Source organism: Leptonotus elevatus, chromosome 1 (assembly GCF_054856555.1).
Source record: "Leptonotus elevatus isolate MCC_2025b chromosome 1, RoL_Lele_1.0, whole genome shotgun sequence".
Taxonomy (NCBI): domain Eukaryota; kingdom Metazoa; phylum Chordata; class Actinopteri; order Syngnathiformes; family Syngnathidae; genus Leptonotus; species Leptonotus elevatus.
The window spans coordinates 145881-164124 of record NC_141239.1 but is presented as its reverse complement, the minus strand read 5'-3'; the positions used below and the strand labels follow the sequence as shown (position 1 = coordinate 164124).

General features: G+C 53.2%; 3 protein-coding genes across 4 annotated transcripts; 1 reads left to right on the top strand and 2 right to left on the bottom strand.

Moving 5' to 3' along the window:
- Positions 1–626: 626 nt before the first annotated feature.
- Positions 627–5714, bottom strand: bfsp2 (beaded filament structural protein 2, phakinin). The gene is made up of 7 exons (XM_086072869.1): positions 5221–5714; positions 2577–2659; positions 2341–2497; positions 1436–1597; positions 1206–1331; positions 893–1128; positions 627–826 (listed from the first exon to the last, which is right to left on the bottom strand). The coding sequence occupies exons 1-7, from the start codon at positions 5677–5679 to the stop codon at positions 706–708; spliced, it is 1344 nt and encodes a 447-aa protein (XP_085928995.1). The 5' UTR covers positions 5680–5714; the 3' UTR covers positions 627–705.
- On the top strand, positions 2142–17035 carry LOC147180198 (uncharacterized). 2 transcript variants are annotated; one of them, XM_086072858.1, is made up of 8 exons: positions 2142–3291; positions 13349–13926; positions 15533–15905; positions 15972–16041; positions 16153–16209; positions 16286–16419; positions 16492–16615; positions 16694–17035. In XM_086072858.1, the coding sequence occupies exons 2-8, from the start codon at positions 13483–13485 to the stop codon at positions 16863–16865; spliced, it is 1374 nt and encodes a 457-aa protein (XP_085928984.1). In that variant the 5' UTR covers positions 2142–3291; positions 13349–13482; the 3' UTR covers positions 16866–17035. The 2 variants fall into 2 exon arrangements, with proteins under 2 accessions (XP_085928984.1, XP_085928981.1); XM_086072855.1 differs by lacking the exon at positions 2142–3291 and adding an exon at positions 12532–12715.
- On the bottom strand, positions 5733–9211 carry LOC147180199 (C-C chemokine receptor type 9-like). Its single transcript, XM_086072882.1, has 4 exons — positions 9130–9211; positions 7948–8007; positions 7562–7873; positions 5733–7501 (listed from the first exon to the last, which is right to left on the bottom strand). The coding sequence occupies exons 1-4, from the start codon at positions 9175–9177 to the stop codon at positions 6734–6736; spliced, it is 1188 nt and encodes a 395-aa protein (XP_085929008.1). The 5' UTR covers positions 9178–9211; the 3' UTR covers positions 5733–6733.
- Positions 17036–18244: the final 1209 nt, after the last annotated feature.

Sequence of the window (18244 nt, the reverse complement as noted above, 5' to 3'; positions counted from 1 at the left end):
CCGTCGGACAGGGCCGGACCGGCCACCTGGCCTACGGGGCACGTGCCTGCTGGGCCGACAACTTTCCTCCATTTGACACAATATAGAGGGGGGGGGGGGGGCTAGCCCATTCATCCATTAACACTCGACAGGACAAACAGAACCACTCAACAAGAGTGGCCGAGCGAGGTGCTAGCCAAAAGTCGGGCTCGGCCGACCGGCCTCAATCAAAATGGCAGGGTTGATTATTTGCGCCAGTCCAGCCATGAGTTGAAAGAATACAAATGTTAGCTTGCTGAGTTTCAGGTGTCCCTTCAGCCTGGGTCAGACCTGTCCAACTTGCTGGTGTGATGTATCGTAAATTCCGACCCAATCAGGACTGCGCTTTGAGTGTCCCGGGTGCGTGCGTGGGAGCTTTTAAGACGCGTCACACAAGGAAGTCTTTTCTTTCCTGGAAAACTCGGTTAAAACGTCGACAAGATGAACGAAGCCACAGCACCAGTTTCGCCCTGCCGTGGAGTGATGATGATGATGATGATGATGATGAAGGAAGCTTCCCTTGGCGCCTTTATGGGCCTCGGGGGTTGGACTGAATGGAAATCCCGATAAGGGAACAAAGCAGTGAATAATGGCGACCACAAGCTCGGTTGAGAGGCAGAAGATTTTTTATTGATTGTGTCTCGCAGCAGCAGGAAGTGCAATTGCCAACCTCACGCCACTTCCTCTTTAATTCCCTGAAGGCGTACTGGGGTCCGAGGGGTCCTGGGGCCCGCACTGCGCTGGGGGTCCTTGACCTGCCGGCGTCCCGGAAAGTCCGTCGCCGCGATGGCTCTGCGGTCCGGAACACCTGAAGGACGTTTGGATCAGTGGAAGCGACTGACGGACGGCAATTGTTTTTCCCGAACCGACTCACTCGGCGGGCTGGAAGCGGCGTTCCTCGCCGTCCAGGATCCCGTGGTAGAGGCGGATCTCCTGCTCCAGCCGCTGCTTGTTGGCCAGGAGCGCGTCGTAGTCTCGCCGCTGCTGCTCCATCTCGCCGCGCACGTCCGCCAGTTCCGCCTCCAGCTTGGACACCACCGAGCCCAGGTTCTGGAGCTCCATGTCGTGCCAGTGCCGGGCGTCGCCCAGCGAGTTCTCCAGCCCGCGCTTCTGGAGCAGGTAGCAAAACGCCGTCAGCGAGGAGGCGCGCGCTCGCGCACGCGCGCGGCCGGCGTCGCGGATCTCACCAGAGCTCGGATGGATTCCGTCTCGGCCTGCAGGCTTTGGATCTTGCCGCCGGCGTCGGCGCACTGGACCTTGAGCGCCTCCAGCTGTTCCTCTTCCGGACTCAGCCGACTCACGCACTTGGCGTCCTGCGGGCGCAAAGCGCGTCACGCGGCGTCACGCGGCGTCACGCGGCGTCACGCGGCGTCACGCGGCGTCACGCGGCGTCCCGCGCGGTCCGGCGGCGGCCCACCTTGCATTCCTGGTAGCTGTCCGTCTCGGCGCGGTTCTTCTCCGTCACCTTCTCCCAGTGCTTGCGGATGTAGGCCAGGATCTGGTCCAGGCTGGTTTCAATGGGCGCGTCCGGCTGGTCCAGTTCCCGCCCGGACATTTGGCTGTAGAGGAGGCGCACGTCCTGCGGGGCCACGTGACAAACGTGAGCGACGCCAAGCTGCGCGTTTTTCGTGGCTTTGGTTCTGGATGAGATCGCTTGGAACGAGATGCAGTTGATGGACGCGACGGGAATATTTTGGGTCAGTTGGAGCTCGTCGGTCTCGAGTCTGGTGTTGAAATGCACTTGCGAGTCTTCCGTCCAAAAGTTACTGGCCGTTTTGGCACAGGTGGCAAATCCAGGTCCAGAAACAGAAACTCCCGCCACAGTCTGGCCACTTTACAAAGCCTTTCTACAACTTTTTTTTTTGGGGGGGGGGGGGGGGGGGTATTTATTTTTGTCAAAAGCAACTAGCAACTTTTTCTGTTGTTCTGGAGACTGACATTGTTCTTATTATATATATATATATATGTATATATAACAAAAATATTTTTTGATTCAGGAAAAAATTGATTTATATAATGTGGGTCTGAAAAGGCAAAAAACAACAACTTTTGTAGCCGCGCCTTTTTACAATGACATGCCGAGGGCCAAATCAGCAAATTTGGCCATGACGTCATTTAGCGACTTTTAGGACAGTTAATAGCTACTTTCCTCCACTGTTTTAAAACTGTAATATTGCAAATGTTAACACGCGCAATAACCCGAATCTGCTCTGAATCCGTGCGGTTAAAACCTCCGCCAGGCCAACGCGGCTCAAAGCGAGCAGACGATGGCGGGATTTCGATTTTGCCCCCTCTGCCCCGGCGTTCGGGCCCGCGTCTGACCTGCTCGTGCTGCCGCTCCAGTTGTTGCAGTTCGGCCCTCATGGCGTCCATCTGCTCCTTCAGCTCCGTCCGAGTCAGGCCGGCGTCCTCCAACACTTTGTAGAGCGACGCCATCTCGTCCTCCGCCGCCTTCCGGAACGGCCGCTCGCTCTCGAACCTACGGCGGAGGCAGCGCAGCGCACACGTGACTAGGCGGCCCCGCCCCCTGGCGGCGGCGGCCGCTCACGACCTCTGACCTTTCCTTGAAGTCGTCGGCGTTGGCTTGCACGTTTTCCGTCTGCAGCGTCAGTCGAGCGTTGTCCAGGATGGCCTCGCTGACCTGAACACACGCGGAGACGCTGCTGTCAATCGCTGGGGGTTGGATGACGTCATCACTCCACGTAAGCTATCCGACGTCAAGGCCGCCTGGCAGTAACCATGGCAACGGCATGACGCTTGTGAACATGAGCCAAACGTCCGTTTTGCGGTACACGATTAATTCGTCATTCCATTTACAACTAAATTCCATTTGAAAAGCACAACAAAAAGATAACTGGAGGCCCGTTTCTTTATGGACCGGCAACGACTACAACATGTCCGCTTCTATAATCGCTGAAAGAGCTAAAGGTGTGCTGGATCCAGTAATTGATCAAGTGCAGTCTGCTTTCATGAGTAAAAGACAGTGGCGTGCACAGGCAGGCCCCTAGAGGGCGCCCTCGCTCTCTCTCTGCCCTTTGGCGAGCTTTGCGTGTGTTTTAGAAACACTTTCGTGAGGACAGGTCAAAGTTGACACGATGTTTCAGAAAAGCTGCATTAGGATTATAAAAACAACAACAACAACAATATGCGACCCGACCTGCTCTCTCGCTGGCTTCCTTTGTCACGTGAACGCTAATTAATGAGCCACGGTCGCTGTGTGGGTCAGACGCGCACGCGCGCGCGCACGCACGCGTCTCCTTCCACGCCAGCCAGGTAACTGAGTTACGAATCCAGTCCAATTGTATTGTTTGTTTTGCCCTCTGTTCTTTCCCGCTAATAATTTTGTCGCGATGTCTCGCACAGCACAAACAACTGAGCACAAGTTAGCCCATGTTAGCCACCGGCTTGAAAATGCTATATGCTAATTCAGTCATCGATAAACTGATAAGCGCCACATAGTACGACGAATGGCGGTGAAAGGAAGAAATAATGGGACTTTGGATCCTTGTCATTTGATTTGTGGGGATGATTTTGACTTCAAAATGGGACAAACTGTTGCTTGTGTCTGGTTTGTGTTACGCTCGACGTCCCGGGCAAAAACAAACAAAAACAATCCAACACGTCATTGTTGATCCTGTCAAAAATCATCTTCTTAGGTTCAACAAAGACATTCGCGTTGATTGCTCATTCTGTCCCTGAAATGTCCCCTGAAACATTCTGGCATTGTCCTAACACCAACAGCGTCTGGAAAGATGTGTCTCGTTTTATTATTCATCATATTGAATGTCATTTCTGTCTTTTCTGGAAACATTTGGTTTCTGTAATTGTGATAGTAAAGAAAACAAAAAAAATTCCGATTAACTTGAGAATGATTTTGCCCAAATTTCATATACACAAATCCAAAGTTAGTCATTCAAAATCTTTGCTTTTCGTTTATCAATTGCAAACCAAACAATTCATTCATACAATATTGAGATCGATAAACAAGAAAGCCATGAAAAGTGTGGCTTTGTGCTCTGTTTTTAATGTTTTTATTTCAATATCACCCCTGCCTTGTTTTTTTCTGTAATGTTTACAAGTTGTTTATATAACGTGTACAAAATTGTTCAATAAAGTTATAGAAACAAATCTTAGTGAGGGGTTGAGCAAGAGTCTGACTTTCTCTTGAGTTCTCCTTTAAGAGCCGTTTATTGGCAAAAACAAGCAAAACAAACTTCCTCGGAAAATGATGATTGTTTTCCAAAGTCAAAGCAAATATTTGCAACATTGTCAACCTAAAAATTGGGAGTGTGCCAAAAAATCCAATTCTTTATTTGATACCGTCTTCCTATTGGGAGCGCTGTTCATGTTGTACCCAATTTGGCCACTTAGGGGCAGTGTGGTTCCACACGGTCTGATACACTGTTAAGTTGGAGCCACATTAGAGAATCGAAGGAAAAAGTCACGCTCAAGTTATGCCAATAGAAGTTTGTTTTTTTCAGCGTGGAGACGTTCTTTTGAGCGATAAAAGTGCCGCGAGTAGCGCGCTAATTAGCATTAGCGAGTCAGACTGCGGTAGATCATTACGATTCCTTGAACATCCATAAATTGAAGCAAAAATCATTGTCAGTCAAATCATTTTGAAGCAAAAAGCGTTCCCGATCGAAAACCGATTCCGAATCGAATCGTGAGACATTCAAAGATTCCCAATAAAAAGAACTATATTGCTTTGATGGAGGACGACAGAAATCAGAGAAAATTGATGATTTGGTATTTTGAAGTGGAACGCGGCCTCAAATGATTCGAACCCAAAATAGTTGTCCACGATCAGATAATCAATGAGTTGCCAATGAATGGATTCATTGTTGCACCTCTCGTTTGGTGCGGTGTGTTTTTTTTTCCCGTCTCTTGCTGGACACCGCCCACCACGGTGTCAAACGAAGGGCCCGGGGTCCGAAACGGGCCCGCCACATCAAAGCAAAGTGTGCGCATGGATTTCGTGTTTCTTGTTGAAATACCAAAATTGCAAATTGACTCCACTTTTCAAAATGTTTTCAAAAGTATTGATTTCCAAATGAACTTTTGAAGCGAAATATTGGAACCAGCACGTTTTGCAAAACCTCCGTTTGTGTGTTTGTCCAACCCCAAATGACTTTGTCGACCCGAAGGCTCCACATGCAGGCAGCCGCGGCGTGATTTTTGCCTCGAAGCCCTCTGACCTACCTGCCTGTAGACCTCCTCCCACTGGCCCCTGAGCGGCCCCCAGGCGCCGGCGCAAGACGCCTTGCGGTCCAGACTCATGCGGATTTGCTCCTCCAGCTGCTGGTTGAGCTGCTCCAGCGCTTGGACTTTGTCTCGGTACTCCATCAGGCAGCTGTTGAGGTCGGCGCCGGCCCCCGCCCCGCCCTGGCCCGCCGCCCGCTCGCCGGCCCGGGGCAGGAGGGGCGCGGCGCTGCTCCTGGTGCCCTGCAGGAAGATGCTGCTGATGCCCAAAGCCCTGCGAGACACGCGCGTGCCCAGGGCGGCGCCGGCGCCGGCCGGGAAGGCCGCGCCCACGTAGACGCCCCGGGACGAGACCCCGCCCGGGGCCACCCGGACGCAGGCGGCGCCGGGGCGCTCGGACGAGGACGACGAGGACGCCGACTGGCCCAAAAAGGAGGAGCGGCGTCGCGGCAGAGGCATGACCGACTAAACCTCAGAGGGACCCGCGCGCCCACATTTATGCCAGGCCTGGATTCTGGAAAGATGGCGCCTTTGTTCGGCCCGTGTTTGTGTTGCGGCATGCGCCGACCCCTGACCTTTGTGTGTGTGCGTGCGCTGCGTCAGCACACACACGCGAGGCAAACACATGCGCTGTGAGTCAGCTGTTTGTTTGTTGTTCCTCTCAAAAGAAACATTCTGGCTTCGAGCGTCACTTCCTGTTTGCGACAGGAAGTGACAAACGGCACGCCGCGAAGACGTTTCTGCACATGTCACGTGAGGACAAACTCTTTTTATTTGCAACGCCACAAATTTGCTTTGGTTTGATTTCTCTGCTCGAAACGTCCCACAACGTTCTTCGTCGTCTTTTGTGTCCTTAAATGTTGTTGAGGTCAAAACGGACGTTTGCAAAAAGTGGCAGACCCCCAAAAGGAGGACTGCCAAAATAAAAGAAATGAATCAAATGATAATCAAGGAATGAATATAAATGAAAATAAAAACGGATATAAAAAACATGGTTCTGAAATGAAATGCAAAATTTAACATATAAATGGAAATGAAAACATCAAAATAAATAAATAAAAGAAAAGAAAGCGATTCCAAAAATAAATGTGGAAATAAATACCAAAGTTAATATATAAGCGTGTCTTGGCTTGGACTTCCTTTTCGAACAAGGAGAGAGCAGCAATGTCTCTCCACGCAGTTCGAGTTATTTTTGTATTGATTTATTTTTACTTTTATTTATGGATGTATTTTGTTGTTTTTCATTTCCATTTATATTGTTATATATTTTATATCCGTTTTTATTTTCACTTAGTCATTTACTTATTTGTTCATTTGTTTATTTTTAATTTTGGCAGTTTTGGTCCTCCATAGCCCCCCCCCCCCCCCACACACACAGACAGTCCTCAGACGGCGTTGAGGTGAAAACAGGAAGTATAGAAAGGAAGTGGAAAAAAAAGGCGTGATAAGCGACTTCCTGTCACTTGTTTTGTCTGTTTGCCATCCGTCCGTCACACTTCCTGTTGCCGCCCGCCTACAGCGACAGCGCCTGCGAGGTGTCGCTGTCGGACGCCCTGGCGGACGCCAGCGTGCTTTTGCCCGGGCGGCCGGGCGCGTCCGCCGGCGCGGGATGCCGTCGGCAGTCGCAGAGCCGCAGCAGCCGGAGGAGGTCCCGGCGGAAGCGCACGCCCACAAAGGCGTAGAGGAAGGGGTTGAGGCAGGCGTGCAGATAGGCCACGCCCTTCAGGACCTGGCCCGCCTTCAGCAAGCCGTTGAGCTGGCGGCAGTCGGTGACGGTCACGTTGGCCGCCTGCGCCGCCTCCGTCACCAGGACGGCGTTGTGGGGCAGCTGCGTGGCCAGGAAGACCGCCACCACCGCCAGCACCACGCGCATGGCCTTGTGCCGCTGGAAGCCGCGCGTCTTGAGCAGCGTGGCCACCACGGCGCCGTAGCACGCCGCCATGACGCCGAAGGGCAGGCAGAAGCCCATGACCACCTGCACCCACAGCGTGGCCATCTTGGTGCTCCGCCCCACGTGCGGCGGGATCAGCATCCGGCAGAAGTGGCGCGGGCCGTCGTCCGCCTCGGCGGGCGCCGCCGTGGCGAAGGCCAGCTCGGGCGTGGCCAGCAGCAGGGCGAGCAGCCAGACGGCCGCGCACGCCAGCCGGCCGCAGCGCCGGCGCTCGGCCTGCGAGTTTCGCGCCTTGGCCGTCTGCACGATGACCACGTAGCGGTCCACGCTGATGCACGTCAGGAGCAGCGTGGAGCTGAACAGGTTCACCTTGTACACCGCCGACGTCACCTGCCAACGCACCGGCCGTCAAGACAAAGGCGGCAAAACGGAGCCTGACCGTGAAACTACCTTGCAGAGGGCGGCGCCGAAGGTCCATCCGTGAGTGGCCTCGGCGGCCCACAGCGGCAGCGTGACCAAGAACAAGAGGTCGGCCACGGCCAGGTTGAGCAGGAACACGTCGGTCATGGTCTTGAGGCGCCGGCGGAAGTTCAGGTAGATCCACACCACCGCCAGGTTGCCGGCGCCGCCCACCAGCGCGATCATCCAGAAGAGCGGCGGCTCAAACGCGCGCCGCAAGGCCCGCACCGACGACAGGTCGCACATCACGAAGCTGTAGTCGTAGTCCGCCGTGCTGGCCGTCGGGCCGCCGTACAGGGGGTCCTGAAAAGGAGGTGGCGGGGCTTCACTAATCACGTCCCGCCGCCGGCCTTACCTTTGTGGGCGGGGCTTCCTACCTCCGTCGCGGGCTCCATCATGAAGTCGTCCATGAGGTCACCGGCTCGGCTTGCTTTCAGCTGAAACACAAAACGCGCCTTCGTCAGATGTCAACATCCGAGTCAGGCAAACCGGGAAGATTTTCAAAGTAAGAGCACGTCGACCGTCACGCAAACTGAGAAGACTTTCAAAATAAGAGCACGTCGACCGTCACGCAAACTGGGAAGATTTTCAAAATAAGAGCATGTCGACGGTCACGCAAACTGGGAAGACTTTCAAAATAAGAGCACGTCGACCGTCACGCAAACTGGGAAGACTTTCAAAATAAGAGCATGTTGACGGTCACGCAAACTGGGAAGACTTTCAAAATAAGAGCATGTCGACGGTCACGCAAACTGGGAAGACTTTCAAAATAAGAGCATGTCGACCGTCACGCAAACTGGGAAGACTTTCAAAATAAGAGCATGTTGACGGTCACGCAAACTGGGAAGACTTTCAAAATAAGAGCATGTCGACCGTCACGCAAACTGGGAAGACTTTCAAAATAAGAGCACGTCGACCGTCACGCAAACCGGGAAGATTTTCAAAATGCGAGCCTGTTGATTGACAACCACAAGAAAACTTTCTTCTCTGGCGCTGCATTTTTGAAACGAGACTGAAAACCCATCAAAGCGAAAGCGTTGTAGACATTTTGAAAGTGACGGCAGAAAAATGTTGCCGAGGTGAGCTCAGGTGCGACCGAGGCCTTGAGGACGGAGCCCGGTCTGCCTCGAGGATCCGCTCGAAGACAAACGTCACGCTGTCGGACCGGCCTCGTCCCCGGGGACGTTCGCAGACCTCGTTGAGCAGAAACGCGAGCGAACGTACGGACGAGCGCCGCCGCGTCAGGCCGCCGCGCGCTCAATGCGCTCAGGAACGCATCCAATCGGAAGGCGTCAGCGGGGTCGAGCGAGGTCCGAGCCAGAGGTCGGCCATGATGACGCATATGAAGATGTCCACCGTTTGTTTGGGATTCCGAACGAGCTCGTCAGAAGGACAGCCCAAGTTTCGGGGGACAAAAGCTGACAAGGTTGTCGGATGTGGCGAGGGAAGACATCCGACAAGATGGCCCGACGCGCTGCCGACAAGCCCGGAAGGAAATTCAAGCGAAAAAGGCCTTTGGACGGGACCCAAAGCACGCGCGCACACGCCGAAGGACTCACAGCAACGTTGCGGACGTCTCGATGCGGCGACGGCGCGGACGTTCTCATGTCGTTAACGCGGTTGGACGAGTCAAAGCAGAAGTGAGACGAAGGGGCGGGGCCACAAAGCTCCCCGATGACTTCCCTCCATTTTCTGCTTCTCTCACGTTGCGCTGCACGTGGCGGGGGGGGGGGGGGGGGGCGTCTCACCCCGGTTGCGTGCCAACGTGTTGACACGCTCAACGTTGCGTGTGCTTGACCTTTGGCCACGTCTCACAAGGTCAACGTTGGGCCGCACACTGCGCGCGTCCCAATACTTCTGCACATGTCTCGTAAGCCGCCGAGCAAGAGAGGCACGTCGGAACAAACGCGAGACGACGAAGATGAGGATGAAGATGACTTCCTGTTGCGTGACTCAAGCGTGGAAGCCGCAGCGGCGCTCTTACGCAACAGGAAGTGAGCGAGAAGCTCGCACGCAAGCCTGCTTTGTTGACAACCCTGACATGAAATGCGCAAAGTGGTCCATTTCGAAATATTCCATCTTGATCCGGAAAACAACACCATTCCGGAGGGACGGGCGAGTACCCATACCTGGTATCGGGCCTGTGTTGCGACAGCGGCCGATACCGGTCGCAAGAGGCCGAGGCTCCCTCTTGTGGACATTTCACGACCACAAAGTAAATGTCATGCAAAGTTGGACGTGTGGTGAGGCCGTTTTTCTGGACTAAAACGTTGCGCCATCTTGGACTGCGGGATCCCGTTGCGCCGTCTTGGACTGCGGGATCCCGTTGCGCCGTCTTGGACTGCGGGATCCCGTTGCGCCGTCTTGGACTGCGGGATCCCGTTGCGCCGTCTTGGACTGCGGGATCCCGTTGCGCCGTCTTGGACTGCGGGATCCCGTTGCGCCGTCCCGTCTTGGACTGCGGGATCCCGTTGCGCCGTCTTGGACTGCGGGATCCCGTTGCGCCGTCTTGGACTGCGGGATCCCGTTGCGCCGTCTTGGACTGCGGGATCCCGTTCTGCCGTCTTGGACTGCGGGATCCCGTTGCGCCGTCTTGGACTGCGGGATCCCGTTGCGCCGTCTTGGACTGCGGGATCCCGTTGCGCCGCCTTGGACTGCGGGATCCCGTTGCGCCGTCTTGGACTGCGGGATCCCGTTCTGCCGTCTTGGACTGCGGGATCCCGTTGCGCCGTCTTGGACTGCGGGATCCCGTTCTGCCGTCTTGGACTGCGGGATCCCGTTGCGCCGTCTTGGACTGCGGGATCCCGTTCTGCCGTCTTGGACTGCGGGATCCCGTTGCGCCATCTTGGACTGCGGGATCCCGTTGCGCCGTCTTGGACTGCGGGATCCCGTTGCGCCGTCTTGGACTGCGGGATCCCGTTCTCTCCAAACGTGTTTGCTCGGTGACTTAACAACAACCGACTTACCACATAAACAATTTCAATCGACACTCGTCGCCCTTACTATCGCAAAAAAAACAATTCTTGTTAACTGGAAAAATAAACAAACTCTGAATATCGACCAATGGTCGAACCTCCTCATAAATCACATTTTAATGGAAAAAATATCTGCCTCAAATAAAAACCAAATGTCAAAATGTATAGAAATCCATCGGTTGGGGCAGCCGCAGTATCGAGCAGTGCGGCGGTCCCCTGTCCGGGTCGCACCACAGACACTCACTGACATGCCTGGAGGCGGGTGGATCGGAGCGGGGATCTCATTTCCCTCTGCTCCGGTTCACCTGCTCCCAATTGGGGTCACATTCAAGGTTTAGGGTTAGAGTTCGCCAGTCGGCGAGCCGGCGGACTCAGTAACGGGGTTAATTTTCACAAAGAACGCTGGAGTGACGACCGGGGCCTTTCCCCGCTGGGCCTGGGGTTCGGGGGTGCCGCCCGTCCTCCGGTGCCCCCTTCTGCCCCCGGTGTTCCGTCCCTCCACGCGGCGGGGGGTGGGCGCGGCTGCCCTCTCCGCTCCGCTGTCCGGCCCCTCTTCGGCGCCGATGCCTGGGCGCGGGGGGTCCCTAGGATCTGGGGGTCGGGGGCTGCCGGTTGGTGGGGGTGGGGGTGAGGTTGGGGGGGGGGCAGCTTGGTTGGGGGGTTTGGGGTGGATGTGGGGTGTCGTGGGGGTAGCGGGGGCTGTGGACCGGTGGGGTGCCGTCCTGCTGCGTTGGGTCGGGGGCGCGGGCCGTGTCGGGGCGGGGGGCGCTCCTGCTCCTGGGTTTGCTCTCCGGCCGGTGGCCCCGGCGGGGCCCGGGGGTCGTCCCTTGGCGCTGCCGCGGCCTGGGGGGCCCTGAGGTGTTGCGCTTGCTCTGTCCTGGCGGGGGTCGACGGCTCCCCTCTTTGGTGGAGGTTTTCATGCACGCCAGAACCACCGCACCAGCATCTATCGAAACTCAGACACAATCGGCTTCTTCCTCGGGTCGTTGAATCGGTGGAGGTCTGAGGTTTGTGGATCTCGCTCGGCTTCGTCTGTCCTTCCTTCCTTTCCTCAGTCTCTCCTTCGGTCTCTTGAGGTCTCCCTGATTTGTTGGAATTTAGATGTTTCCGAGGTTGGTGAATAATTCTGGTGGGTGGCCCGGTGGGCGGTGTTTAGTCGGTGCTGGATTTCACTTTCCTTTCTTTTCTTTGGTCCTTCCTCGGGTCTCCTGACGGCGGTGTTCGTTTTAGGTGAACGGTATGGTTTTTTTTAATAGGTTTTTGGTGAACTAATGAATACACACACACGCACACTCGCACGCACGCACATACACATTCTCACGCACATACAAAATAATTAAAAATTAAAATTAAAAAAAGCGCAATGATGATGACGGTAAAATAACCGAATGAACAATACTGAGCTCTTTAAGAAAAAATAAAAAGAAAAAAAGGTGCAATTTGTCCAATTGGCCATCACAACAACAGGCGGGTGGCGGGAATGTTGAGTTTTCAAAATTCGATATGATGGGGGCGGGGCATCAAATGCTGCTAAAAAACAAACCACAACAAAAAACGTCTGTACAAGCTCCCAAAAACTTCACATGTATGTTAATAGTCAGACTGAAGATTCGGTTACAAATCTTGCGCCACCTAGTGGTGACAAGAAATGTCTTTTTTTCTTTTTATTTCTTTCTTCAGCCGGTTGAAGGGGTTGGAACTTTTGCACACCAATCAGGCCGGTGTGGTTTTTACCAAACATCACTTTTGCCATCTCTTCAATGTTGTGACGTGAAGGAGAATGTCCACAAGCATTTTGGACTTCAGTACCAATTGCGCACTTTTTATTGGATTCAAACAAAACGTCTTTCAAATAATCTCTCTTTGGTTGAAAACGAATGTTATGTAGCCGCAGTACTAGTGCTACTCATGCATGAAAAAAAAGAAAAAAGAGTTCTTCCCTCCCTGATGAAAAGGAAGCTAATCTTTCCCTCCTGATTTGTGCCTGAGCGCTTCTCTCACCGTCGCCCGCCTCGCCTGCTGGGGGCAGTATAGCAGCCGGCTGCCATTGAGTCCCACTCAAGAAGAAGAGGAAGAAGGAAGAAGACGAAGACGAGCAACAACGAGACGTCACGGAGAAAGAGAAACCGTTGTGGTGGTTAACGACAACAGGACCGACTTCAGAAAAGTTGTAAAGACGTATTTATTATTATCATTATTTATTTGAGTGCTGTTTTGTGTTAGCTCGCAGGTTAGCATCCTGGAAGCGTCGTTTGTAGCCGGTTAGCAAGATGACTGACGTCACGTTGGCGCTGTGGCGTGAATCAGCTTGGAGAAACTCGGCTGAAGCCAGACGGCAGCCATCTTACGTTGCCACTCATACTGATCACTTTCTTGATAACACTTTTCAGTGCTTGTTTGACACTCTGATATTTGTGTGGAATCATTCACTATGAATGACAGAGGTTAGCTTCGTCTTTCAGATCTGTTAGACACCCAATTTTGTAGCTTGAGGGATTTGTTCCTCCTGGAAATGCACTCATTGTTCCAAATGGAGAAAAGTTAGGTGAAGAATTTGCCGCCAAAAAGATCTTGTGATATCTTAAAAGGTATCCTCGCAACATACCAAGGAAGTGAAGACCTCCAGCATTCTTCAGCTTGCGTCAGCGTGCGCAATGAATAGCGAGATGTGAGATTTCATGGTTTCACCTTCGATGTTTAGTTGAGTCCAGCAGATCAACAAGATTTGCTTTGCAGTCGGACCATTGAAGTTTCTATTCTAAGCTTTGTTCAGGTTTTTTTTCTTCCATCAATGTGTCAACAGGTGCAATCAGAAAGCTGAAGAGGGCTGGGTCACAAGAAGAAAGCGCCGCCCAGCCAAATGCGGAAACACTTTTCGCTTTGGTGACGGCCCGCGTCTGCCAAGGCATCGCCGGGAAATCCACGCGGAAGCGCGCCATGACCACAAGGTCGCCCGACGAGGTCAAAGGCCACGACGCGGAGCTAACGTCCGGGCCGGCGGCGTGGAGCTGGGCGCGCCGCTTCCGGGACGTGGGCCCCGTCACGCTACAGCTGGAAGGCGGGCCGGCCAGCGCCCGCCTCTACTGCGATGCGGTGGACGGGCTGGCGGAGGGCGGCGGCGGCGGCGGGCTGGCCGAGGTCTTCCTGGTGGAGATCTTCCGCTGCAAGCTGTGCCGCTTCACCTGCGGCCTCAAGAGCGCCATCGGCAGCCACCTGCTGCTGGCTCACGGCTCGCCGGAGGAGGCGGGGCTCCAGCGCCCGCCCCTCGCCTACTCGCTCGACTTCAAGCACGACCACGACGACGACGACGACTTCCTGCTCTACGACATGCTGCGTGACATCGGCGCTCACGCCGGGTTAAAGGTCGCGCACAACTGTGAGGTGACGCACGCGCACACACACAACTTCAAACATTAGTTTATGGGTGTAGTCAGACCTGCTTTAAACGGACCGGAGTTGGTTTCCCACGCCGATCCGAACCTTTTGTGCAAGTCTGAATACACACAAACCAACCCAGGTCAGGACCAAACAAGCGGACCGAGACCCCCCTTCCAAACGTACTCGGTGCGGTTCGCTTCGCAGTCGTAGCCACGCATCGAGGGGGGGCGGGGGGGTATTGCCCACCAGTCAATATTGTGCTCGGTTCATTCCTAATCGTCCGTATTGTGTTTAGCCGCGGCGTTGCCAGCGTGTTGCGGAGAGCAACAACTGCGGTTACCGCACGCAATCGGCGACGCCTTCCGAAATTAGAAACGGCGTCGCGGAACTTGCGTTGAATGAGCGGCCAGTGACGCTCGCAAATATCTTGCGTTCTCTAATAACGCCACAAATATGCAGGGCCGAGGCAGCACGGCACCGGTTCATGTTTTCCTCCATTCCCGGGTTTGGTCATGTCATTTTCGTCCAATAGGAGCACAGACCGTCTCGCGGTCGACGTGATTAGGAAAAAAGTGTCCACTTGCAAAAAGCAAAGTGTGAATATGAACCGCACCGAACGGAAAAAATCAAGTCGGCTTCTGGTCCGGACCAAACAAGCGGACTGAAGCACTTTTCTGCAAAGAATTCACCCGATGTGTTATTGGTGGTCATTTCGGAGCCAAGGACACCGATTACCGTTATTTGCAGCCGATACTCGTTTCCGCTAAAAAGGAACATATTGGCATCCAAATGTACAAAAAAATGACAAACTCCAGCTCTTAAATTTGTTGAATTTCTCAGCATTTGTTTATTGAGCAACTTTTTGGATTCGTGAAATATTGGAGTCAAGAAAAACATGTAACTTCTAACAAAAAGTTGCTGGATCTCCCAAGGCCAGTAGCGTGTCTTCAAAAGTCAAATAAACACTTCAACAAGTAAATAGCTCCCTATTGTTTTCTACAGTCAATAAAGTTTTCCAAAATTTAAAAATATCTTTCAGTATTAAAATTGGACTTCTCAAACCAAAACAAAATGACTTCCCAGGGTCAGCAGCTTCTCTTCCAACGTTGAGGGAAATTGAACGGTGGTGGTGAGCTGATGCATTTTAATTGGGGATGTTTTGGCCACTGCGGCGGTTTCACAACCATAAGTCAGCCATACTAGCAAATATTTGTCAACAGCTCCATCAAAAAACCACGACTTTTCACTGAACGTGGCATCGGGAACTACACGGACCATGATGCTTTGCACTGCTGAGCCAATAGGAACGCGACAATCACCCGTGACAAAATCACAATATTGTGCTGCTTTCCAATATGACTTTTTCATTTGAAACAATAGCAAGATTCAAAAAATGAATACAGCATTGTGAGCTGTCTTTATATCGCCAACGGTCCCACAATATGGTGATCATTATGGTATGGCGACATTTGGATCTGGTTCCATTCCTAATCATTTTGCAGCTCGTCGTGGAAATCAAATTGGGTCGCATTTAAACACTTGACAGCCTCGCTTATGATTGGATGTTGTTAGTATGCGATGTGCTGATGTGGGCGTGTCTGGACGGCAGGTCAGCAGCCTGTTTGAGGACGACGCGTCGGCCTTCCCCGTCAAGACCGCGTCGGGTGTGGAGGACGGCGCCGGCGAGGAGACGGCGCAATCCGCCCACCTCATGACGCTCGGGCTGTGTCGCATCGCCGCCGCGCGACCGCCGCCGGAGACATTAGCGTCGCCCGCCACGCCGCCGCGGCCTCCCGCCTGCGCACAGGCGCCGTCGAGCGATCCGCCGGCCCGGGACGCCGGGAAGGATTCTAAAACGAAAAAGGACGCTGGACGTGCGTCCAAGAGACGGCAAGCGAAGAGGCGGGCGGCGCTAAAATCTGGCAGGAGGACGACGGAGGAGGAGGAGAAAAGGGCGGAGTCACGGGACCTGGGCGACGCCGGTAAAAACGTCTCCGAGCGATCATCTGCCATCTTGAATCCGTCGGTTGACGGTGTGTCGCCTGCAGGTGGAAGCCGACGTGTGATTGGACGAGCTGACGGGAAGAAGAAGAAGCAGGTGACGACGCACCTGCACAGGTGGACGATTGACACTTGACGACGCGTTCACTGCCGAGGGCCTCCCGACTCACCGATTGCGTGATTGCTTGATTGCTTGATTGCTTGATTGCTTGATTGCTTGATTGACAGCTCCGGTCAAGGATGGTCGGAAGGAGGGAAGGAATTTGTCTGCTCGCTGTGTCACAAGTCAGTCCGTCACGCACCATCCTCGCCGTGCTGTGCCACCTGCACCAATCACAGAGCTGCTTGTTGTTGTTGTCAGGAAGTTGTCCAGCAAAGTGACGCTGCAGCGCCACCTGGGGGTCCACAGCGCAATCAAGCTCTTCTCCTGTCCCACCTGCTCGTACGCCAGCAGGCTGAAAGAGTCGCTGCAGCAGCACGTCCGCACGCACACCGGTCGCTCGCTCGCACGCACGCACGCACGCACGCCGCTCAAAGGAAGGTGCGTGACTGTTTGTGTGTAAACAGGTGAGAAGCCGTACAGGTGTGCCTTGTGTCCGTACGCCGCCATCGACCGCAGTTCTCTGCGCCGACATTCCCGAACGCACAGCCGAGAAAAACCTCACAAGTGTTCGCAGTGCGACTACAGCAGGTAACGCACGCCGCACGCACGCACGCACGCACACACACGCTGACGCGGGCGCTCACTCTCGCTGCGTGCGCTTGTCAGCATCCAGAAGAAGAGTTTGGATCTTCACACGCGGCGCCATCACACCGGCGAGACCTTCGCGTGCCAACGCTGCGACTACGCCAGCGCCGACCGCCAGCTGCTGTTGAGGCACGCGCGCCGACATCATCCTCTTCGTCATCCTCATCCTCGGCACGCCTCGGCCTCACCTTGACGCGCGCGTCACGCCGCAAATGGCCTCGGGGCTGATTTTCGATTTTCGATTTTCGACAGCATGATCAGCAACAACATTGCGGGCTCACCGTATTAGAAATCCAGCTCTAAAGTGTCTTTTTTTGTTTTTGTTTTTTTGGGCTCAATAAAAACGTCTTTTTTTCCATTCAACACATTCTATTTCATTTTTAAACAAAATATAATTCATTAAAGGGGTACTTGACTCAATGAGTCGTTTTCAGCAGTGAAAAGTTCATATTTGGCCCAGAATACCTTAAAAAAAAATCCACTTATTGTCGACTGATGATGACATCACCTGTGCTGAGGAAGTAGGGAACGACCAATCATGGCTCAGCTGTTTCCTGGGTTTGGTTAGTAAACTGAGCCGTTATCTACTTCCAGGTGGCGGCGTGGTACCGTCACTTGCCTCCGATGCAGGTTGGCGTGGGTTCGCATCCCCGCCTGGGAGACCCTGTTTTTGCGAGGGAGTTCACACACACAAAAAAAATAAAGTCAAGTTGTCACATGAATTGTGGACAAAATAGGAACTTTTCACTGCTGAAAAGTATCCCTTTAAGAATCGCGTACCACGCTAAGTTGAAGTAAAAAAAGAGTCCCATCATTGGTGAGCTATTTTTAGAACAGACCCCAGCTACTCATGTTGTCCTTGAGGAGTTTGCACCTACCCTTGATTGATTGATTGATTGATTTTCAGGACAATAAGCGTCTCCCCTTTTGCACTCGCTTAGCGCCATTCGGCGGAAGCTCATATGGACAGAACCCGGGTGGCCCAGAATGCAAGAAGAGAGAAAGTTGGAGGGAGGTATAGATTGAAACAGCAGAACTATGAAAATAATAATAATAAAAAGGCTGGTAGAAATTAGGATTTAACTTTAGAGCACCGCCGGCCACGTCGGTTGATGATTTAAAAAAAAAAGTTCATTTTGTTTATTGTCGTTTGCTTGACTTTAAAACAACTTATTTTGTTAGTCTCGTTACTTAATTACAAGCTTAAAACAAATATAGCTCAAATTCTTTCTTTCATATTTTGGAATGAGGTTTGCCACCGTATATTAGAAATTGGCCTACTGACAGTCGGGATGAGAACTTGGAATGACCTGCAGTGCAACAAGATCTGACTAACGTGTATGAAATATGGATGGAATATGATCGGTCACGCGGTGAATTAATGGCGCTCATGTGGGCCCCATGACATTATTTTGCAAATGATTTGACACATTATTTTGAAAGGTTTGGTCCCACGGATCGCTGTTGCATTCCAAACTGAGGCTTGAGGACAGCAGCCAACCGGGAACGAGTGTGAAACCAGCCCACCAATCAGGAGCAGGGATTTGCACTGCCAATTTGCATATGCCATTG

Bases quoted from the DNA above. Each gene is read 5' to 3' on its own strand.
- bfsp2 (XM_086072869.1), bottom strand. From the start codon at position 5,679: ATGCCTCTGCCGCGACGCCGCTCCTCCTTTTTGGGCCAGTCGGCGTCC. The intron at 1,598-2,340 runs GTCAGACGCGGG...GTGGCCCCGCAG, and splicing joins TGGAGCGGCAGCACGAGCAG to GACGTGCGCCTCCTCTACAG. The intron at 827-892 runs GTGAGTCGGTTC...AACGTCCTTCAG, and splicing joins CGCCGCTTCCAGCCCGCCGA to GTGTTCCGGACCGCAGAGCC.
- LOC147180199 (XM_086072882.1), bottom strand. From the start codon at position 9,177: ATGAGAACGTCCGCGCCGTCGCCGCATCGAGACGTCCGCAACGTTGCT. The intron at 8,008-9,129 runs GTGAGTCCTTCG...TTTGTGTTTCAG, and splicing joins GAGACGTCCGCAACGTTGCT to CTGAAAGCAAGCCGAGCCGG. The intron at 7,874-7,947 runs GTAGGAAGCCCC...CCTCCTTTTCAG, and splicing joins TGATGGAGCCCGCGACGGAG to GACCCCCTGTACGGCGGCCC.
- LOC147180198 (XM_086072858.1), top strand. From the start codon at position 13,483: ATGACCACAAGGTCGCCCGACGAGGTCAAAGGCCACGACGCGGAGCTA. The intron at 15,906-15,971 runs GTAAAAACGTCT...TGTCGCCTGCAG, and splicing joins ACGGGACCTGGGCGACGCCG to GTGGAAGCCGACGTGTGATT. The intron at 16,420-16,491 runs GTCGCTCGCTCG...GTGTGTAAACAG, and splicing joins GCACGTCCGCACGCACACCG to GTGAGAAGCCGTACAGGTGT.